Source organism: Anopheles ziemanni, chromosome 3 (assembly GCF_943734765.1).
Source record: "Anopheles ziemanni chromosome 3, idAnoZiCoDA_A2_x.2, whole genome shotgun sequence".
Classification (NCBI taxonomy): Eukaryota; Metazoa; Arthropoda; class Insecta; order Diptera; family Culicidae; genus Anopheles; species Anopheles ziemanni.
The window spans coordinates 34,005,502-34,027,199 of NC_080706.1; the positions used below are offsets into that span (position 1 = coordinate 34,005,502).

The window sequence follows — 21,698 nt, forward strand, 5'->3', positions numbered from 1 at the left end:
GATGTTTTACCCAGATAAAACGGAATTTTCAATGGACCCGAAAACAACAAAACCAGTTCTATCGACACTCGGCCATCGAGCCGCTCGAAACCGGCTTACAAGTCGCTCGTTGTTGGCCGCTGGCCTTTTGGCCTACTCGATGATCGGCGGCACGGTTTTGGGATAGGGACTCACGATGCACGATTCGAACGAACCAGCTGATAAAAGATATTTTCAGATACAGCATGCCATGCTCTCATTTGCTCCAGCACCTACGATGTCAGGTCGTGAAATTAAATGCGCCAGACAACAACGAGGAGGATCTCCGACGAAAACGAGAGACGCGATCGCAACGAATTGCAGTGTGAGATTACAACCGAATGATTCAGAGACATGGTAGTTGTACCCCACACGTTGGCGGATCTTGTATGCTCGCGGTACCGTCGTTGTTGATACTACCCCTTCCCACAGCCATGCTCCATTATGCAATGGCATCATCGGGGGAGTTTCGCGAAGCGCGCACTCTCTTCGCCGTAGCAGCAGCAATATGAGCCAGCACGCGCTGAGCTTTCGGTTTCAGTCGAGCCCCAGCATCAGCCCCATTCGGACGGCTGCGGTTACCTCGGGTTTGTCGAACACGTGGAGCAGTGCCTTTGTTGGTTAGTAAAAGCGGATGGAAAGCATTTTGTAAGCATAGAAGCAGTGTTTAGCCGCTAGGTCGATGTGTTCAAAAATTATGATCAAATTGTGCGCCTGGTGAAGATCATCACAGACACCTTATTGTTGTGTCTGCCTGTGTTTCGAAATTTATTTAAATTATTCCACTGACTCCACAGGGAAAAAAAGAAGTGGCACACGGAACAGTTTTCGAAGGGGTTTTTGCGAACCATTTTGTGCAAACGCACGCCCCACAGCCGGTGTTAAGTAATACCAGTTTCCGTCCCAGCTGAGAAAAGCATGTGTATGCGTTTGGGCCCGAGTGTCTCCTTCCCAATCCCGCACAGGTTCGCGAACGTATACGCGCGTGAAAACCTCGATTTGTTTGCAAGCAGCGATTGCAGATTCGTGGATCGCGATCGTGTATTTCAAGTGGGTCGAACCATGATAAAATCAGGCTGGGTTGACGAAGACAGGTGCCTTTTCGTGCATTTGAAGATCCTGTCCCAATCGGATATATATTTCGGTCATGCTGATTGCGTTTATCACGTGCGTGTTCGAACTACATTCTCCAAACGCTATCGGAGGTGGTATCGTAACGATGCTCGATCGTGCACCGGTTCTCCGGTACACTGGACCAACACTGGGTGTGGGAAAGTGCACGCGAAGGTTGCCACTCGGCGGGGGAAAAAGTGTACGCGTGCCGGGTGTCAAAATCGCGCCATGTTTATCTTCAAGGAAGTCAAGGGTTCGGAACGAAAGGCAACACGAAATCGCGGTTGTCTTCAAGGTTCCCTACTGTGTTTGGCAAGATGCTGCTGGATAGACTGTTTCTATGTGATGTTCCTCATTGTGGCCAATTATTTCCGTGGTGTCGTGCTTCGTTCGTTTGAATTTAGATGCCCTTTGAGTAACGGGAATTAACATATTAAACCACCTTTTGTTTTGTTTCTTCCGTTCACAGTGATCGCTAAGCGGGTAAGATAAAGTGAGCCTCCCCAACGGTGGGGACAACATTTTGGAACCCCTTCTAAATTACCCTTCGCGTGCCGCCGTGAAGAAAGTGGTCTAGTTTTGTTGAACCCCGTTAATAAGATCGCCGTTGCGCCAGCCTCCATCATGCTCGCCATCCGGGTGCTGATCCTGTCGCTGGTTGCCATTGGCGTGCACTCCAGCTATGCCCTGCCACCGTCCACGTTTGGGGAAGCTTTGGCCAGCGCGGGTCAACTGTCGAATAAGCTGAAGGTAAGCAAACAAAAAATCTAAACTCCGAATGAAGGTTATGCTACCGTTTTCGAGGCAGGTTCGTCGCTTATCGTTGCGTTGCTTTCTTTTGTTTGGGGAAAAAGTTTGCTGCATTTGTGGGTCGTGCTAGAGAATTTTAATGGAACCTTTTTTATGTTTCGCATAAATTAACTCCGTACATTTGTTTAACAAGCTCATAGATATGACTGTTAATTTGAACTATTTTGATGAACCTTTACGATGGTAAAACAAAGACACATAAATAGTTTAAACTAATGCGTGTTGCATTTATTATAATATAAATAATCTTATCTCTTCCATTTGTAATTTTATTTCTGCGCATTACTGAAATTTATTTCAGAGGGAAATTGATGTGGTGCAATAATTTTTCATCTTTTTAATGTTTTTGAGTTAAGACCGCAAGAGTTCGTAAAATATTTATTTATTTTTATTTATTTTCAAAAGTTTAAAAATTTTATTATTGACAAAGACATTGTTCAGGTAGCCCATTTGGGAGTCTTTGCTCTCTTTAGTGTATCTTGTTGTTTAATCCAGATCGGGCAAGAAAGCAAATTTAAATTGGAATAAATATGTCGTCTAGCATCGTAGCCAACAGACCTCAGCTATGGCCGAGGTTGAGGGGATTGTTCGATGAAAGCAAGCTGCGCGTGACGGTGCGAAGGCTTTCACCGGTTGACCCCGGACCGAGTGCTCTAGCATTCATTTTTTACTTCAAACTCACTGTACATCTTGCTGATCAGCTTTGAGGGTCTATTCACACGGTGGTGACAGAAAAATAATTTATGACCTAGACGAACCTGACACACAATGGTGTGATTGAAAAGAACAATGCCCTTTTTTCGGGACACTTGTCCTTGGCGGGTAAGTATCAAAGAAAATTAGACCACGGTTGTGCTCACCCGCAACCTTGCCCTTTGGAATCACTAAGACGCTAAATGGATGGCCCAAGCGCAAGGGACAACATCAAACAAAAAAAATAATCCGTTACAAAACGGACGACCGTATGGATGGGTTTCACGTTCAACCTCCTAAGTTATGGCTCATCAATTTCAATTTTCAATGTGGAAAATTTTCTTGACTAAAACCGCCTAAACCGCTTCGTGCGACATGGACTCCTAATGGAGGGAGGTTGTGCACATTAGTGGTAAATTGAGTCACTAACATGAAAGGCACATTAGCGTCGGATCGGTTGGTTTGTTTCCCGTTCCTCGACGTCCTCCAGTTTTCGAAGCATGATTGGACCCGCGGAGTGTGCTTTAAAAATTGACACACGAAATGGCACACTCGACACTCTTACCCGAAGGTGACCCCGACCCAAGTACCAACAATTACCCCATCATACATCATCATCTTCATCATCATCCGCGTCACGACCGCCGACGGTTCTTCTTTCTCCAAAGGAAACGCTTAACTGCGGACGTCGGCCTCCCCAGAGCAAATGAAAGGGAAGGGCAGCGCTAGAAGCAGTGAAATTCTGCCGTGTTTACCTTCGTCCCCCAGAGGGGCCTGGGTAGGGTGAAAAGAAGAAAAAGTAAACGGCAACCCCTCCCCCTCCCTTGGGTAACCTCAGTCAATGGCAAGGTTAAGACGCTCGGTGCCGGTTACGATTGTGGATGGGTACCGTCGCGCGGGGCGGAATTCGTGTTCGCAAATGAGCATGGAGCATGAGCATTGACTGCTAATTGAGGTGCGCTTCGGTGCGCGAATGTCGCAGGTGCATCGTGCTTCACAGGCTGCGTATGCTCAACTTAACTCATTGCCATGTAGAAAGTAGTGAAACGCAAATATTCCGAGAAGAAGTAAGAAATAATTGAAGTTACTATTTGTAACATTTTGGATTTAAAGTACATTCTGGCCCGCTTCGTAGTTATTTGAAAATCTATCGAGAGTTTTGTTTTACAATCCAGTGTAGGCCTGTCAACTATTTACTTCTTCATTATTTTTATAACCATCAGTTCCGTATAAATTGTATACTGTAGCAAATTTATACAAAATATCGCCCAACACTTTGTTGTTTAAAAAACAAACATTATGAATTTAAAAAAAATCTAGCACAATTACACCATAACGGAACAAATGCAGAATTTTCTGGAACAAACATGATCACATACAAATGATCAGTAAATGATAGTTTCTAACTGAGCATAAGGCCCCCCCCCCCCACCCCCACCCCCCTCCCTCATCGCGCCGTTCATAGGAATTATAGGGTACTATTGTAATCAGATCACAGGGTTATTGCACTTTGGCTCTAGGTAATTTAAATTGTATGCATTTACACTGTTTAAACTGCATATTTACATTTTTTTTACTTAAATCGACAAAGATGGTTTTGTTTAATAAACAATATATTGGCAAAACATCTAGCGTTGGATATTTATTGTTAAAAATTGAATATTCATTGTTCATTGTTAAGTGATCAGCTGAAACAATATGAGTTTAAATTTGATAGACTTTGAATGGAAAATTGTTGTGCGCTGCATCGGATCTATAATTATTCTAGTTAGAGAGCTTTCCCTTTTCCAGAATATCAACCGTATGACTCATAGAACTGTACAGTTAAAGTTTCTTCCTGTGGAAAGATACTCATTTTACCCATTGCGCACCGCATACGATCGTAATCGAATCTCGATGTTCAAATAGCGCGCAAAAACAGGAAGTGGCACGAAATGGCTGTTGCCAATGGAACTTTGATCGTCGATCATTTGTTGCGCGGCCCACCCGCTAACTGGTGGTGTGTTGCGGAGGTAGTAAAAGTTTCCATTTTTCATCCTCCTACTCTGCAGGAAACGGCGGCATGGAAAACGTTCACCGGAATCGCACGCGACTCCGACTCGCTCAACTCGCTCGTCCGGATCATTCCCCGCACAACGATGGGTTTCGTGCGGGACGTGGTGAGCTCGTTCAAGCGGGAATCCCGTGCCATCATCCTCACCAAGAACGGTGCCCTCGAGGGTCGACTGCAGCAGGTGAAGGGCGGCGGGTCCGGGTTCTTCTACGCGTTCAAGGGCATCCGGTACGGGCAGGCACCGATCGGTGAGCTGCGCTTCCGGGCGCCAGTTCCGGAGAAGCCCTGGACGGGCATTCGGTCGGCGAATCGCGAGGGTTCGGTCTGCCCGCACCGCAACATGATACTGGACAACTTCAAGGGCGGCGAGGACTGCCTTTTCCTGAACGTCTACTCACCCGAGCTGCCCATCGGCGAGGACAATCCACGGCTCCCGGTGATGGTTTGGATCCATGGAGGAGCGTTCTCGTTCGGCTCGGGCAACGCGTTCCTCTACGGCCCGGACTACCTCGTACCGAATGGGGTCGTGCTGGTGACGTTCAACTACCGACTCGGGCCTCTCGGGTTCCTTGCCGTCGGTAAGGACGCTCCGGGTAACGCAGGCCTCAAGGATCAGGTGTTGGCGTTACGCTGGGTTCAGGAGAACATTGCCGCGTTCGGTGGTAACCCGGATGACGTGACGATTTTCGGCCAATCGGCCGGATCGGTTTCGGTGCAGCTACTTACCTTGTCCCCGCTTGCCAAGGGGCTGTTCCACAAAGCGATCGCCCAGAGTGGCTCCGTATTGAACCCGTGGGCAATTGCACGGGACACCCAGGACCGCGCGTTCAAGCTCGGCCAACTTCTGGGCGTTCGGACCAATGACACGGAGGACCTCCTGCTGCAGCTACGGCGTGCCTCACCTCAACGAATTGTCGACGCGGCCCTGAAGACACTCACAGCGGAGGACGTACGCCGTAGCATCGGGTTACCGTTCGTGCCATCGCTCGAGAACTGGACCGGGCAGGATGCATCGACAGAGGAACCTCTGCTAACGGAGGAACCGCTCGAGTTGCTAAAGAGTGGCCGCTATAGCCACGTGCCCGTTATGGTCGGGTTTAACTCCCACGAGGCTATGCTCTTCATGCGACGTAAGTAGCGGAACCGCACACCCTCTTGAGTAGTCTCAATGTTCACAAGGTACATCCTGACAGGAGTTCGCAAGGATCCCAATCTCCTCCAAACGATCGACGAAGACTTTGAGCGGCTGATACCGCTCAACCTGCATCTAGACCGTGAGACGGATGAGGGACGCGAGTTTGCCGCCAAGATGAAGCAATTCTACATGGGCGATCGACACGTCTCGAACGAAACCATTCAGGAGATGATGAACGTAAGTATTGCAAGGACCTTCTTCGTCCGCATTTTCAAGCAACTATTCTTCCTTTTCCATTTGTTTCTCCTCTTCAGCTTATGTCGGATGTGATGTTCCTCCACGGTATCACCGACTATGCCCGGCTGCATGCGTCCCACAATGGACTCAATTCAACTTGGGTGTACCGGTTCGCGTACGACGGTGCGCTCGGCATCTACAAGCGGATACTGGGCATCGATTGGCCCGGGTCTTGCCACGGTGATGAGCTCGGTTACCTGTTCCACTTCGGTTTCCTGAATCTGCGATTGGACAGTAGCTCACCCGAGCTACAAATTATGCAAAAGATGACCCGCATGTGGTCTAACTTTGCCAAATATGGGTAAGTAATCATTGGTTTGCCTAATTTTTAGGCTACATCGTGGTCCAGCTTTCTGTGTCCCTCTTCTTTAGCCCAACTACGCCCTAGTTAAGGAGATTTTGGCTCACCGACGTGAAGTGTTGTAAAAGGATGGTGATTCTCGCCCTTTCCAAGTTGATTGGTCTTCTCCCGGGATCGGAGCTGCGAAAGATGTGTGTGTGGAAAGTTGCCAAAATGTCAGTTCTCATGAACGGTCGGCTGGTTCCAAGAAGACTCCGTGTCCACTCCGAAGGGGACGGGTGAAAGGATTCCAATGGGGAGTTTTTTTTTCCTACTTGCTTAACTGTGTTCACCTAGGCAGACGGGTCGCCGCATCACGCTGTTGCGATACCGTTTTATTTTTATGACAGTATGATAAAACTCGCTGATGGTAGCTGATTATTCAACGTTTCGAAACCCACCGGGGCTTTTTTTTGTCTCTTTGTTTGTTTTTTTTTTTTGTTTTTTGTTGCTGTCCACAAGAGATTCCGCGACATCCGTGGCCTACCCGCGATGGGAGGATCGCTTTTGGAGACCCGCTAGGTAGCGGTTTTTCGCATACTAATCAGTCGGGCCGGACACCGTTAGGTAGGTGCACAAGGTCATGGTTGTCATTGGGCTGCGGATGGATGAATGGATGGGACGGTTTGCACCACCAAGGTTACCGAGGCCCGATTGCGTCTTCTATTATGATAACTCTACCGAGATGGGAAAACACCTATGATTCCTTGGCATCACGATCTTGGAAGCATTTGTCAGCGCTCGTAAAACAGCCGATAGCTAATCGACCAAAAAACGACCAACGTCAATTGATATCTTCCACTCAACATCGATCACGAAAGTGGCGAGTTTTCCTCCGGCCGATCGGAGGAAAATCCGTACTCCAGGCCGACGACAGGCGTTGCCATCAGTTTAATGAGCCGTGCGTACATATACGTAACCGATTGGCTCCGCTCATTACCGTCGGTAAATTATCCCTTCAGCATTGCGCGCCGTAATCAACTGCTGCCGGTGCACGCGCGAAAGGGTGACCTCATTTTCCCCGAAAAATATAGGTACACTTACCTACCGGGCGCAACGGTTCGCCCACGGACCGAAGATCGGCCTCGACTGCGTCCTTGGTCGATAGGAGCTTGTGTGGCCGTAGAATGGTGGGATCTCCAGGAGAGAAAAGTTGATCGTTTGGTTTCCGAATTCCCCTCCTCCCCACGGGGTTGGTGTTGATTTTAGAAAGGGAATAGCTTTTCGGGACGGTTGCAGTTGAGAGTGTAAAATTGTGTCAAAATCTAAAAAAATACTCACTTGCTGTAAACGTAGGTTATTCGATGTGCAATGCGCTTTTGGTTATTCAACTAGCGGTTCGTTCACGTCTTCTATTTGGTATTTCGAAATTGTTTTTGTTTTTCATTTTTTTCGTTCATGAAACAAATGTCCTGGAAAGCAAATTTAAATTTGCAAACACATAATTTAAATTCATCTGATTGATAAATTTTAAATTATGAGAGTTTTCTTTAGAAGAAAGTTTTCCTTTTAATAGAAAGTTTTTCCTTTTTTTTAAATGTGATATAAACACCTCAAAACTTTCAACCATCATGAAAACAGCTTGCAAAAATGTAATTACTTATGGATGAAGAATATGAAAGGAAACTGTGATTTCAACACTTCGAAATATGTTAAATCTTATTATAACGGTATTTTAAAACGGTTCACTTTTATGGATGATTAATCTTTAGTATAGGAATATGAGGTATAATATTGGGGTAATATTGGGGTCCACAACAGCCGAGCGGTAGCGCCGGTTAGAAAATCGGCCCATGAGCGCCGGGACTCCTCCACCTCGACGGCGTGAGTTCGAATCCCAACCGAGACCGTACCCCAAGAGGTCCTTACGCCAAGAAGAAGAAGAAGAAGTAATATGAAATAACATTCCTGTCTTTGATGGAAATTGTTCTAGATTTTACGAGAAAAAATAGAGTCTTCAAAAATGAAATAGCTTTTCATGAGAGAAGGTGCGATGAACGCACAAGTGTATGTGGGATTTAAAATTAACTTTTCTAACCTTTTTCAAAATGGTGCAACATATAAAATAACCGACTTAAGAAATGTATTGATCAGCTTCCGATCAGCAAAAGTTTGATTTTCCCACGTGCCAAATTCTATTTGATAGGAACGAAAACGAAATCATGTTGTTGCTGTTACATGTTTTGCTTCCGAAACATTGGACCATAAGAAAACATAAGAGCTCTTGTGGATCGCTGCTTCAAGGGGTGGTTATGCAAAAAACAGCCCCAATTCACACAATGCGAGTTAGTTAGGCGATAACACCTGCCCGTGTCGGTCTTGGAGAAGACTTGAACATTATATTGAACAACCTGCCGAGAAAAGCCAGGGGCCCGAAGGCGTCCTACCGCAGCCCGTCCAAGTGGCGCTGCACGCACCCCAAAAACGGCCGGTGGCCGGATTTTGCCATGCTGCTTGCCTCACACACCCATCAACGTATCGGTCGGTCGGTCGGTCTGTCGGTCGGTGCAGCGTGTCCAAGATCCGCGTGTGCTTGCGTGAGTATGTGGCTATCGGTTGTGGCTCCTCTGTGTGTGCAGAAACGCGATGGACCGCGTGGTGGATGTTTGGTTTGTTTCGCCTCCTTTTACGTAACATACTCAGCACAGCCTCGCTGATCGGTGTTGGAGCCGCACGGAGCGTCTTTTAGGCATGATTCGCGAAAACTGTATGCACACGCTGCCCGTCGCCCGTCGATCGGATTGGTGCTAGTGGTGGAAACCTTAGCCACGACTTTCCTGGCGTTTAGTCGCCCTCGAACTGTTCGCCTATGGGCCGGAGCAACTCGACTCTTGGCGATGGCTCCTAAAAGTGGCCCTACTCTGCTGATAGCCTTTTCGAAACACCCCTTTTGTACGCCCTACGTAAGCCCTTTCCGGTTGTTCGAATGGAGTGGTGGCACGTGGTGTTAGCTGAAAATTTTCGGATAGCTTCATTTCCACACCGAAAAAACCGACACCAGGCACCAGTGCTGCACCTACAGCAGGATTGCGCTATCCTCGAGCTGGGGTGCGCTGCGCTTAACAGTTTTCCACGCCGGACAGACGCGAAATCGTTAATAGAGTAATGCCAGCTAATTTAAGTAGGTTCCTCGCTGCGAGGGGAGTTACCATGGGCGATAAATAATGTCAAAAACCACATGAAGCAATTTACAGACAAAAACACATGGCGTTGAAAAAGAACATTAAAAAACGCAAATGGTGTGGAGCCACGGGGTATAGTTTTCTGCTTGTACCAGCGTGCAATTGAAAAACGCCATGGTGAGGCAGCCAGTAATTTGTCGGTGCAGGATAGAAGCAGTAGGGAATCTAGCGAACCTGTGGAGTTGCCAGTGGAGCCAACTCTCGCCAAATGGAACGGTTAGTCCCCTTCTCCACGTGGAGCAACAAGGGCATGATTGATGGCTGGTAACGAGGTGAAGCACGTGTTAATTTGATACGGTGCACATAGACATCGTAGCGCGGGAATGTGTAAGATTTAACAATTATGGATCCAACGATGGGCATCTGTAGGTAATATTCTGCACCACTGTACAGAAAAGACTCATCAAATAACTCTGCAAAAAAGGGATGTTGCCGGGTGTCCTATCGGTGCCACAGGTGCAACACTTGTCGCCCATTGAGTGAAACTAACCCAATACAAATCATCAGCTGCTGCGATCGTAGAAAAACTCATTAAACTTTAGCACTTTGCCAAGCTTGATGATCCCGCGACCTTTTGTAATGTAATTTTTATCAGCATCCATTCCATGTATCTTTCCCCATTCTTCTTTGTATCTTGTACAGCAACCCGACACCGTTCGGTGAGGACGAGCTGCTGTTGGGACTTACCTGGCCCTCGGTCATACCGAACACGATGACGGAGCTGCCGTACCTGGACATCACCGAGACACTCGAGCCCAAAACCAACCCAGAAGCGGTGAGGTTACAGTTCTGGGACGAAGCTTTTACAAAGTACAATGGAAATCTATTGTAAGCAAAGGATATATGTTTCGTAGAGAAAAATCACTTTTAAAACTTGGTTAACTGTTTACAATTACACCTATTAGAAGGAATACGAAAATACAGACTATAGAAGTCGTTACAATACGGTTTGAGAGGATTGATAGCCATAAACATGCATACATCATATTACATCATTAATCGCGGAATTTCACGGTCCCAATTCACTTACTAATTCACCCGCAGTGTGGTATAGTTTTCACAAAAACCAGTATACACTTAATAGAAGATGTAATGTGTAGCTTTTAGCACTAGACAAATTTGCTACGTTATTAGAATTTTGTTGAAGGTCCCATAGGTTATGTGAAATAGGAAAGGTAAGACTTGATATAAGACGCTCATATTTCGACATTGATACTGTGGACTGAATTTTTAAAATAAAAATACTTTAAATAAAACGTATTTCAGTTATTTTACTTTATGATAACTCCAAAATGGCAGAGGAAAGAATTTTCTTAATATTAAATTATCATGTGGTTAACGGCAAGCGTGGTAGGAATCATTCAGCAGATCGAATCCAACGACTCCCTCACGTGTTTACCGTAGAGTGATCATATGGAACCAGGGTAGTCAAACTATCTCGTCAGCTGACACTTTTTTTTCACAAAACGCAGTCGAAGGGGAGCAGCAATTGTAGGGAATGGAAAAACGGATGAAATACTAAAAAGTTATTTAAACAATTTGAGAAATTCAGCAAATATTTAAAGTTGATGCTAGAAGCTTTGTTCAAGTTACCTTTGTCATGAGGTAAATATTTTGCTTGTCAAGCTGGCAGTCTTCGACAGCGGAACATCACACCATCGGCTTATCAGCGACGAAAGATGGCCCGCGACGAACGTAATTTTCGTTCTACATATTACGAAAAGGTCGGCTGCCGTGGAGTGGAGGAACGTAAATCTCTAGAAATTCTGCTCAAAGAGAAGCCCCTGAATCTGACCAAGTTGACACAGTTCTGCATACGGTTCACAGTGCCCAAGATTCATCGCACCGTGCTATGGAATTCCCTGCTCGGTAACTATTGTGCATTTACATCTCCTCCGATCTGTTTCCGGGGCGGTAAATAATGGCTCCACTCTTTCTAGGAGTTACACCAGTTTACGATAAATCGCGGGAGTATGTAATGGAGCAACGAGTAGCAGTGTATAATGATTTACTTAAGGCACTTAAAACCATGCGCATTGTGGATGAGAATACCCCAACGTCCAGGGTGCTCTACGCGATGTGGTTGTTGGAGAAGAAACAATTGTACCTGGGGCGAGACATAACTGTAAGCATCCGTGAGGTTTTTGTACAGCAATCCCTTTCAACCTAACTCCTGTTTCTCAATGTTCCTCTTTCTACCGCAGCAAGAAAGCCACTTTTGCAACATTACCAAAGTGTTGTTGGAAATATTCGATAACGACATCGAAACGTACTGGATGGCGAAAAGTCTCTACGATTACTCCGAGGAAGTGACCCTGGAAATGGGTAAGCTTTCCGATCTGACGTACACAATCCTCGAGAAGGAGGATAACGGGTTGTACATCCACTTGAAGTCCTGTGATATGCTTACCGCACTGCCATTGTCCGAATGGTACCGGTCTTTCTTTGCCGGCGTACTTTCGGAACCGGCGCTGATACGAATATGGGACAAAATTTGCGGAGGTGCCATTAAAATAGTCGTTTTTGTTATGATCGAAATACTGCGCATGCTGCGGCGCCGAGTGCTGCGATGTGTTGATCAAAAGAGTCTCTTCGAATGTATTGATAGCGTAAGTAGAAATTGTTTGCGTTTAGTTTGGCCAACACGAGCTAATCAGCATTGCGTTTCCACAGATAAAAAACGAACAGGAAACGGCCGATGTGATAGTCAACGCGGCGATTGAACTGTGGCAGCAGAACAAAGGACACGAGTATATTCCCCAATCAAAGGTGAAGTCATTAAGCTAATGGAGAATCACACAGAACACATTTATGGAATTGTTCTGCTACGTTAATGTTTTATTTTAAGTTGATCTTGTTTTGTTTAACTTAGTCCTGTACTTTTGTATAAGAAAAACCTAAAATATACCCTGTTACTCAAACCTTCTGACTGCTCATTTGTTCGCGATGCGTTTGGTCCATTTCGACCTGCTTGACGCGCGTATAGAAGGCGGAACCAAGCAGTACGACAACGTTCGAGGTCCACCAGAGGAACGATTTGGATTCCTGATACCAGGACGACGCAATCACCGTCTGAGCGCAAGCTTTCGCCGTACCGGATATGTTGTGTGTCAGGGGCGAGGTAACCTTAATCTGTAGGGTCGTCACAAAGCCAATGGCAAATCCACACACCCCGCCGATCGTCATAACACCCCAAAACCAAGGTTCAAGCAGATGTTTGTAGTTCAACACTTCCTGCACCTCACCGTTTACGATCATCAGCGGGATGAACAGAACCGCGGAGTAGACGTTGTTGTAGTAGCTCAGCAGCCAAACTTGCTGATTCACGTGTGGAAGGGTCCGCTTGGTATAGATGGAATACAGTGAAAGACTTAGCGAACCTAGCACTCCAAAAACGGTTCCGATAAGCGAGAACGATTCGGTTAAGCTTTCCTGGTCCACGCCGATCCAAAATCCGGCAATGATTAGCACACAGCATAGGCATGCTTTGGAGCTGGTCTTCTGGCCCAGCAGAAGATAGGTCAATATCACATTGAAAACGGTCGTCAAAGAGCGGCCAACGTAGTAGAAGGCTACTCCGACGTACTTGAGGCAGAGATTGTTGGTGGCTATCATGGCAGTGAAAAGGATAGACAGCGGAACCACTTTGCGAAACGTGTCCCTATCGAAGGGATTTCCCTCGGGGAAGGTAATCACCTGCGGATACCGCTTGCCCAGGCAACTCATAATAAAACATATTGATGACGATGTGAGCACCTGGAACCACGTCACGAATAGTGGAGCATCGAGCTGCAGTCCGCTGAGCAGTGCCTTGTTCACGAAGACGGTCAAAATAGATATAACCCTAAAAAAAAAGGAAGTACAGGGTATTGCCAATGGTGTCACGAGGGAATATTTTCTGGGCCGCGTTCCATTACTTACCAATAGGCGGCAACAACGCCGGCTATCCGACTGTATTTGGTGAACAGGTTTTCTTTGTTCAGTGGTTGATACATCGTGGTGTGTTGAAAAGATCTACTTTGACTGGAGAACATCTAACATCGCTGGTACAACCTCATTTGCTCTTATCAGCAATTAACCGGTATTTGATCAATGGCTCTGCTTCGACCATGGAAACTTGTTCTTGAAGCTAGGAAATATCGATTTGTTTGTTGAACAATCGGTGTGAGTCAACGATACCTGTTTACATTCACGAATGAACACGTGCTGTCAAAAATGTACCGGTCGGAAAATGAATGAAAACAAACGAAACAAAACAACGTGCCGCCAGTTTTCCGGGAGAATCCTTCGGATGCAGTTGCAGCCAAAATGTCCATCCAGTTGGGTAAATTATGTTCCCGGATCATCGAACAGCACTTCGGGGAGGTTGTCCGTATCGTGGCGGATGATCTTTTCGCATCGATCGCAAGACCCCTGTCGCAAATAGTGCGATCGACTGGCCTTACTAAATCGGAGGTGGGATGTATTAATTCGCACGATTCGGCTGTGTTGTAACTTTACTTCCGTTGTAGGTCTGTAAATCATTGGCCATTTTACTAAAGTTTGGTCTGGCTGTATTCAACCCGAACAAAGCTCAAACTGGCTACGAGTACCGGTTAAATCACGATCGCGTTGTGATGATTCTACGCTACCCTCGGTACATGCATTTAATACAGACCAAATTCGATCATGAATCGGCCGTGCTGATGGAAGAATTGCTGCGCTGCGGATCACAATCTGCGTCGTACATCATCGTTAAATCGATGTCCAATGTGGACACCAAAAACCGTAACACGTTATCGTTGCTGCGTGATAAATTCACTATACTTGCTCAGGAACATTACATTATCCGGGCACCGGAACCGAAGGCATGCGCGGAAAACGCTGAGCTGATGGAGCTCTGCTACGATAATTCCAATCCTTTTGCCATGCCCGAGCTAGATTTGCGCATTCTGACCGATCTGCACGAGGGAAAAGCCGGTGTAAAGGCGCCCGACGAGGACATCATCTGGCTGGTGAATGTGGAGCGATTTCACGTCGACTTCCGGGATACCATCATGATAAGCGCGATTGAGCGCATGATTGACGCGAATGCGGCCGAGGCCATGAAATACCTGCTGCAGTTGATGGACGAACGAACCAAATCTTGGGAAGCCGTTTCGAATCCGATCGCGCTCGCTGACCTCCGGCAAAGGTGTGAGAAAAAGTCGGCGAACGTTGAAATGCTGCGCTATCTGGATCAGTACTTTTCCGTGATGGAATCGTATGAGTTCCTCTCCAAGTGTGATAGCAAAGGAGGTGGGCAATTTACGGTGAACATAAAGAAGATTTACGAGCAACTAACCTGGGCGTGTATTGAGAACATCATCGTCGAGAAGTACGGCTCGAAAGCGGCCCGCATCTTCCGGGTCATTCGTATGAAGCGCTACGTTGAACAGGAGGATATACAGAAAGAAGCGATGGTACCGGCCAAGGAAGCGAAACAACTTACCTACAAGCTGATGGAGGAGAACTTTCTGCAGATTCAAACGTTCCGCAAGCCAGGCGGTGGCAATGCTGGTGCCCCAAAGTCGTTTTTCTTGTTCTACATTAACCAGTCGCAAATTGTGGCGATGCTGTTGGAGATCTGCTACAAAGCGCTATACAATTCCATGACCCGCTCCACACACGACAAGACTGTTAACAAACGGCTGATCGAAAAGAGCCAACGTTTGGATAGTATCGTTGAGACAATGAAGGAGCGCGGGGAATCGGAGGCCTACATTAATGAAATCCTCGAAACACTGACCCCACCGGAGCAAGAGATCCTGCAAAAGGTCAAACTACGAGTGAAAAGCCTTTACAGTGCCGAGATAGGCATAGACGAAACCATTTTCATTCTCAAATTGTACCAAGAGTATCAAAATAAATAGTTAAACTCTATTTGAAATGCAAATCAAACTTTTCTTTTATTTTTTGTTGTTGCAAAGAATACAATGAAGTTCACGCAATGGAAACTCCACTTCCCGGTTGGGATGGCTGCAGCGATGTCCGATGCTGCACCGATCCTTTATCAACGCGCAGGTTGTTTAGGCATTGAGGCGCCACAGCTGGTGCTGCTCCCATTTGGCCAGCGGACCATGATCGTTGCGGAACTGCACGCCACATCCGTCCGGTACGAGGCGACCCTCATCCTGGTGCTGCTGGTAGACGTCACGGTCGTACTTGGTGAAGCCCCACTTCTTCGAGACGAAGATCTTCTGACGACCCGGGAACTTGAACTTGGCACGACGCAGGGCCTCGATGACCTGAGCCTTGAAGCGATCGCTCGAGCGCACCGACATGATCGGCTGGCCGATGTTGACGCGCGCCACGGTTCCTTGTGGCTTACCGAAGGCACCACGCATTCCAGTCTGGAGCCTATCAGCTCCGGCACAGGACAACATCTTGTTGATGCGGATTACGTGGAATGGATGCAGCCGCATGCGGATATGGAACTGGTCCTTGCCGCAGTACTTGACCAGGTACTTGTTGCAGCAAATACGTCCCGCTTCCAGCGCCTCGGAGCTGAGCTGTTCGTACTCATCCGACACCAGGTGCACGCACAACGGGAAGTCTTCCACCACGGCCTTCTTACGGCCCAGATCGAAGATACGGATCTTCGGGTCCGGCACACCGCGACAGAAACGCGACTTGGGGTACGGCTTGTTTTTGCAGTAGCGATAACATCTTGCTGGACGGCGACCCATTTTCTTGAACTTACGGAACACCGCGTGTTCCTTGCAATGGCTACTGTCAGAAAGAATCCAAAATTGCTTTCGATTGGAGTAGCCACTTTGACAACGATGGTCAAGGTTGATGGATACGAAGCTGTACGGGCTGGAAACTGCAATAAAAAGCTGTCGTGGCAGTTCAAAAATCGATGGCAAAAATGCAAATTATGCATTATTTTCACAATTTGAGATGTATTGTTCAAATGGGGAAAACAAATTCAGTCACAATTAATATTACAATCGCAAAGCAGGGGCATACATTTGTGATATCATGATTGCAATAAATTAAGTTGTATGAATCTTGGGTTTAGAAAAATTATCAGAATTTGAATAAAAAAACCTAATACGTGTGTTTAACAAAAAAATTAAACCTTCTAACGGTTCACAGTCAAACAACTAGTAAAAATCTGCCAATATCCAGCATAAATACTCATACAGAAATTAGGATCGGATTGAACAGCTCCTTATGGGGTTGGATCAAACCATTCGCTCCAGCTCCTTCCTCGCAGTTTTCAGTTCTGTCACTTCTACATTACGTGTCAGTTTGCTGGCGGTGGTTTGTTGAACCACACAGTGTTGCGTTCATTTCCCCGGTCTTTGGTTCAGCACCGTGGTTTTCACGGCTGTATCAAAATGCCCTGTTAACGGCAACTGGTACCGATTGTGGGAAGACCAGCTTGTTTCACCGTTCTTGTCCAGTTCCGCCACGGACCAGATATTGAACATATTTAGTTGCGGGGCTTTTGGTTTTGATTTGCGGGCCGTACCGCGTACGTAAGTGTGTGTACGAGAGCCTCTGCGCTGCAGTGTCGAGTTGAACCCTTCTTCTCCACCGTAACCCCAAACGTGATCCGGCGACGCGAAAAACGGTGACAATCACCGATAAAAAAACAAGTTGCTCCTCGGAGAAACGAAGTTTAGCGCGTCATAGCGAATAAGAAGAATCTTCAACGATGGAACGGTCCACCAAGAGCACGCTTCGAAAGACGGCCGGCTACTCGAGTCTGATAACGTTCGCCGTCCTTCTGCTGGCCTGGTTGTGTGGCTTCTCCAGCCGGCTCTTCGCTGTAATCCGTTTCGAGAGCATCATCCATGAGTTTGATCCTTGGTAAGTGCGTTTGGAAACTTTCTTTTGCATCGACACTAAGGTTCTTACGGTTGAAAATTGCAAAAAAGAGGCAAACCGCTGTTGATTACGTGTCGCTGTACGATTGTTTTGGTTTCGTACGTGGCCGATCGTCACTGGCACCGAGCACACATACATACACGCACACAATGCTTATCATGCAACTTCTAATTTATGCCATTTTCTCTGCGCCGGTTCTTTTCCTTTTCCCTAGGTTTAACTACCGTGCCACGGCTCATATGGTGGAAAAAGGATTCTACAAGTTCCTTAACTGGTTCGACGAATCGGCCTGGTATCCGCTGGGACGCATCGTCGGTGGTACCGTGTATCCGGGGTTGATGATTACCTCCGGCGGAATCCATTGGTTGCTGCATACGCTCAACATTCCGGTGCACATTCGGGACATTTGCGTTTTCCTGGCACCGATCTTCAGCGGTCTCACGGCCATCTCGACCTACCTGCTGACGAAGGAGCTCTGGTCGGCCGGCGCTGGACTGTTTGCGGCCAGCTTCATCGCGATCGTGCCCGGGTACATTAGCCGCTCGGTGGCCGGATCGTACGATAACGAAGGTATTGCGATCTTTGCCCTCCAGTTTACCTACTACCTGTGGGTGAAGTCGGTCAAGACCGGCAGCGTGTACTGGGCCGCCTGCACCGCCCTATCCTACTTCTACATGGTGTCCGCCTGGGGTGGCTACGTGTTCATCATTAATCTGATCCCGCTGCACGTGTTCGTGCTGCTGATCATGGGCCGTTACTCGCCCCGGCTTTTCACCTCCTACACGACGTTCTACATTCTCGGGCTGATCCTGTCGATGCAGATCCCGTTCGTTGGGTTCCAGCCGATCCGCACCAGTGAACACATGGCCGCGTCCGGTGTGTTCCTTCTGCTCTTCGCCGTTGCCGTGTTGAAGCATCTGCAGACGGTGCTATCGAAGCAGGAGTTCAAACGTCTATTCCTGGTCGGTGGTCTGCTGGCGGCCGGTGTTGTGTTTGCCGGTGTCGTTCTCCTTACGATGCTGGGCGTTATCGCCCCTTGGAGTGGACGTTTCTACTCGCTTTGGGACACAGGCTACGCGAAGATTCACATCCCAATCATCGCATCCGTCTCCGAGCATCAGCCAACGACCTGGTTTTCGTTCTTCTTCGATCTGCACATCCTCGTGTGCACGTTCCCCGTCGGACTGTGGTACTGCATCAAGAAGATCAACGATGAGCGCGTATTCGTGGTACTGTACGCGATCAGTGCAGTCTACTTCGCCGGTGTCATGGTGCGTCTGATGCTAACCCTCACGCCAGTGGTTTGCATCTTGGCCGGCGTAGCGTTCTCTGGGTTGCTGGAAGTTTTCCTAAAGGAAGACAATTCGGCGGGTGGCGCAAAGGAAAGTGGGGCGGACGATGAGCAGGAAGATGCGAGTGGCGAAAAGAAGCAAATGTACGATAAAGCTGGGAAGATGAAGCATCGTCCCAAACACGATTCGTCGCACGGATCGCATGGTGAGCAGAATACGGGACTTGGCTCGAACGTGAAGAACATGGTGATTGTGGTCATATTGATGCTGCTGATGATGTTTGCCGTCCATTGTACCTGGGTTACGTCGAATGCGTACAGCAGTCCCTCGATTGTGCTGGCGTTCTACAACAGCAATGACGGGTAAGTTCATTAATAGCCTTTAAGGTGACTATGGTCATATTTCAACTGTTGTGCAAGACTGAATGCATGAGTACCAATGAAGTTACAATCAACTAACTGGAAGATGTTGTTAATTCCTGCTGCAATCATTCTAGTACCCGCAATATTCTGGACGATTTCCGTGAGGCATACTACTGGCTGTGGCAAAATACGGCACCCGATGCGCGCGTCATGTCTTGGTGGGATTACGGGTATCAGATAGCAGGTATGGCCAATCGGACGACACTGGTGGACAATAATACGTGGAACAACAGCCACATCGCGCTGGTCGGTAAAGCGATGTCTTCGCCGGAGGATAAGGCGTATGAAATCATGACCTCGCTCGACGTCGACTACGTGTTGGTGATCTTCGGGGGCGTGATCGGTTACTCCGGGGACGACATCAACAAGTTCCTCTGGATGGTGCGCATCGCCGAGGGTGAGCATCCGAAGGATATCCGCGAGAGCGATTACTTTACCGACCGGGGCGAGTTCCGTATCGATTCGGAGGGTGCGCCGGCCTTGCTGAACTGCTTGATGTACAAGCTGAGCTATTACAAGTTTGGTGAGCTGAAGTTGGACTTCAGGTGAGTGACGACTCGATGAGGGAGGGTTGTGCTTTAGCAGTATCATTATCATGTTTTGTTATTATTACTCCCTAAACAGAGGACCAGCTGGGTACGATCGCACGCGTAATGCCGTAATCGGAAACAAAGATTTCGATCTGACCTACCTAGAGGAGGCGTACACGAGCGAGCACTGGCTGGTGCGCATCTATCGCGTGAAGAAACCGCACGAATTCAACCGGCCAGCTCTTAAGCCGGAAGAGCGCGTACTGCCGGCCGGCGAGTTCGTCTCACGCAAGACGTCCAAGCGAAGGAAGGGCTTGATCAAAAACCGTCCCGTGGTGGTTAAGGGCAAGAGGAACAAGTGAGCGACACTTTGGTAGACGCCCGTACCATTCCCTCCTTCCTTGAAAGGGCGTGCAGAACCAGGAAGGAGATTCGTTTATCCTCTCCCTCTCTCTCTCTCATTTGCACTGAACCATCCACCTCCCCGTGAGGAGAAGAAGTCAAGAGAAACCAATCCGATACAGTGGATGCTCATGTCGTTTATTTTAGTTCATCTTAAGTGCATTTGCTACTTCCCGTTGGGAGCTACTGGACAGGAATGAAGCAGAAGCAGAAAACAAAGTGTGTCAAAGTATAGAACAGAGAACAGGGTAACATGTTACGACCAAAACGATACAATACAGATTAATGACTTGTTTGCACCGCATTTATTAATGAAGGGTTACGAAAAAGAAAAGCGACGGTAGTGCAGTTGCATCCCAGAGTGGAGAAGTGGATCAACACAAACGTTTTGATTTCGATTGGCGACCACAATAATGTATGATGATCACTGGGCGTTCGGAGCTGATTCTCCGCCGTTTCGGAGCGTTGTTTTTTGCACTGATTATTTGTAGACTTATTCCATATATATAAAAAAATTGAACACAAAATGACCCACTTTTCTCATCGCTACGTTCGCCGGTAAACTGACGCGTTGTGCTTTGTTTCTCTTCGGTCGTTTTTCCTGCCGTTAATTCCCCCAAACGTAAGTCCGTTAACTAACCACAACAACACACCTGGTCGGCGCACATGATGAGCAAAGTAGCAAACCTAGACTCTGGTAGGCCTTTTTTGCAACGTAGGAGTGAAATAGGGTTCCCTACTGCTGAAAATGTGAACAAAACGATTAGGACTAAGGATTAAAATAAAAGCCTGGAATAGAAAAGGCAATGAAGATATTCGAGTGCAAGCGACCGGAAAGGTGCGAGATCGATAAAAATGGTGTGTGTCTGATTGTCGATCGATCGACCAATGTTACCATGGTGACTCGAACGATTCGAGGAGGCTGCTTAAAGCCTATGGTGGATACGGATAGGAGTTTTTCTCATCGAAACACGAGACCAGTCATGCGGAGCCGAATGTGCGCGAGCGTCGTGTCTGTTTGTTCACTAATTCTAACGCGCTCCAATCTGAGGGAGTGCACTTCTGAGTACGAGTTATGTATAGGAAGGTAGTTGGTAGTAGACACAAGTTAAAAAAACCATTCAAAAAAACCCATGAGAAACAGACTACAGCCGACGAACAACGCTGAATACAACCTAGGCGGAAACGACGGGGGCAGATCACGGAATAAAATCAAATTATTCGTTCTAAAAATCCCAATGTAAGTTTGTTCAACTGTTTGAGAAAAGGGATCAGGGGATGGCCAACAAAAGGGAACGAATGTAGCTTTCCCTCACTCTTCAGGTCAAGAATCTTAAAGGTTTGAGGGTTGTAAATCGTTATGATGGGAAAATCTACAAAAATCCCACAGAAAACCCATGCTCAAAGCAGAGGCCTGTTTAGAAACGTTTCACGAAAGAAGGATAAACGAACGTATATAGGCGTTTGGAAACCAACAACGAACTTGGTACCCACCTGACCTGTTTACTCTGGAGTAAACATTTTTAAACATTCCTCCCTTGTTATCGTTTTCTT

At 47.3% G+C, this 21,698-nt stretch overlaps 6 protein-coding genes across 7 annotated transcripts; 4 read left to right on the plus strand and 2 right to left on the minus strand.

The window, feature by feature from the left end:
- The first annotated feature begins 1,755 nt into the window (after positions 1-1,755).
- Positions 1,756-10,473, plus strand: LOC131286847 (esterase B1). The gene is made up of 5 exons (XM_058315851.1): positions 1,756-1,881; positions 4,686-5,817; positions 5,881-6,059; positions 6,137-6,420; positions 10,284-10,473. Exons 1-5 carry the CDS (start codon positions 1,756-1,758, stop codon positions 10,471-10,473), a joined length of 1,911 nt encoding a protein of 636 aa, XP_058171834.1.
- Positions 10,474-11,303: 830 nt separating this feature from the next.
- LOC131286360 (TBC1 domain family member 7) lies at positions 11,304-12,548 on the plus strand. The gene is made up of 4 exons (XM_058315307.1): positions 11,304-11,510; positions 11,582-11,766; positions 11,846-12,250; positions 12,315-12,548. The coding sequence occupies exons 1-4, from the start codon at positions 11,321-11,323 to the stop codon at positions 12,426-12,428; spliced, it is 894 nt and encodes a 297-aa protein (XP_058171290.1). The 5' UTR covers positions 11,304-11,320; the 3' UTR covers positions 12,429-12,548.
- LOC131286359 (GDP-fucose transporter 1) lies at positions 12,448-13,796 on the minus strand. The gene is made up of 2 exons (XM_058315305.1): positions 13,563-13,796; positions 12,448-13,485 (listed from the first exon to the last, which is right to left on the minus strand). Exons 1-2 carry the CDS (start codon positions 13,673-13,675, stop codon positions 12,558-12,560), a joined length of 1,041 nt encoding a protein of 346 aa, XP_058171288.1. The 5' UTR covers positions 13,676-13,796; the 3' UTR covers positions 12,448-12,557.
- Positions 13,797-13,924: 128 nt separating this feature from the next.
- On the plus strand, positions 13,925-15,547 carry LOC131287673 (DNA-directed RNA polymerase III subunit RPC3). Its single transcript, XM_058316746.1, has 2 exons — positions 13,925-14,096; positions 14,153-15,547. The coding sequence occupies exons 1-2, from the start codon at positions 13,950-13,952 to the stop codon at positions 15,530-15,532; spliced, it is 1,527 nt and encodes a 508-aa protein (XP_058172729.1). The 5' UTR covers positions 13,925-13,949; the 3' UTR covers positions 15,533-15,547.
- A 2-nt stretch (positions 15,548-15,549) lies between these two features.
- Positions 15,550-16,388, minus strand: LOC131287674 (large ribosomal subunit protein uL16). The gene has a single exon (XM_058316747.1). It carries the CDS (start codon positions 16,346-16,348, stop codon positions 15,689-15,691), a length of 660 nt encoding a protein of 219 aa, XP_058172730.1. The 5' UTR covers positions 16,349-16,388; the 3' UTR covers positions 15,550-15,688.
- Positions 16,389-16,962: 574 nt separating this feature from the next.
- On the plus strand, positions 16,963-21,268 carry LOC131289381 (dolichyl-diphosphooligosaccharide--protein glycosyltransferase subunit STT3B). Of its 2 annotated transcripts, XM_058318618.1 has the most exons (5): positions 16,963-17,480; positions 17,713-18,896; positions 18,972-19,152; positions 19,287-19,757; positions 19,837-21,268. In XM_058318618.1, exons 1-5 carry the CDS (start codon positions 17,326-17,328, stop codon positions 20,102-20,104), a joined length of 2,259 nt encoding a protein of 752 aa, XP_058174601.1. In that variant the 5' UTR covers positions 16,963-17,325; the 3' UTR covers positions 20,105-21,268. The 2 variants fall into 2 exon arrangements, with proteins under 2 accessions (XP_058174601.1, XP_058174600.1); XM_058318617.1 differs by having other exon boundaries at positions 17,713-19,152.
- The last annotated feature ends 430 nt before the right edge of the window (positions 21,269-21,698 follow it).

Excerpts from the sequence above, each read along its gene's own strand:
- LOC131286847 (XM_058315851.1), top strand. The coding sequence starts at position 1,756 with ATGCTCGCCATCCGGGTGCTGATCCTGTCGCTGGTTGCCATTGGCGTG. Across the intron at positions 5,818-5,880 it reads GGCTATGCTCTTCATGCGAC|GAGTTCGCAAGGATCCCAAT; the intron begins GTAAGTAGCGGA and ends ACATCCTGACAG. Across the intron at positions 6,421-10,283 it reads TCTAACTTTGCCAAATATGG|CAACCCGACACCGTTCGGTG; the intron begins GTAAGTAATCAT and ends TATCTTGTACAG.
- LOC131286359 (XM_058315305.1), bottom strand. The coding sequence starts at position 13,675 with ATGTTCTCCAGTCAAAGTAGATCTTTTCAACACACCACGATGTATCAA. Across the intron at positions 13,486-13,562 it reads GGCGTTGTTGCCGCCTATTG|GGTTATATCTATTTTGACCG; the intron begins GTAAGTAATGGA and ends CTTTTTTTTTAG.
- LOC131289381 (XM_058318617.1), top strand. The coding sequence starts at position 17,326 with ATGGAACGGTCCACCAAGAGCACGCTTCGAAAGACGGCCGGCTACTCG. Across the intron at positions 17,481-17,712 it reads ATCCATGAGTTTGATCCTTG|GTTTAACTACCGTGCCACGG; the intron begins GTAAGTGCGTTT and ends CCTTTTCCCTAG. Across the intron at positions 19,153-19,286 it reads TTCTACAACAGCAATGACGG|TACCCGCAATATTCTGGACG; the intron begins GTAAGTTCATTA and ends CAATCATTCTAG.
- LOC131287674 (XM_058316747.1), bottom strand. The coding sequence starts at position 16,348 with ATGGGTCGCCGTCCAGCAAGATGTTATCGCTACTGCAAAAACAAGCCG.
- LOC131286360 (XM_058315307.1), top strand. The coding sequence starts at position 11,321 with ATGGCCCGCGACGAACGTAATTTTCGTTCTACATATTACGAAAAGGTC. Across the intron at positions 11,511-11,581 it reads GCTATGGAATTCCCTGCTCG|GAGTTACACCAGTTTACGAT; the intron begins GTAACTATTGTG and ends CACTCTTTCTAG. Across the intron at positions 11,767-11,845 it reads ACCTGGGGCGAGACATAACT|CAAGAAAGCCACTTTTGCAA; the intron begins GTAAGCATCCGT and ends TTTCTACCGCAG.
- LOC131287673 (XM_058316746.1), top strand. The coding sequence starts at position 13,950 with ATGTCCATCCAGTTGGGTAAATTATGTTCCCGGATCATCGAACAGCAC. Across the intron at positions 14,097-14,152 it reads CTGGCCTTACTAAATCGGAG|GTCTGTAAATCATTGGCCAT; the intron begins GTGGGATGTATT and ends CTTCCGTTGTAG.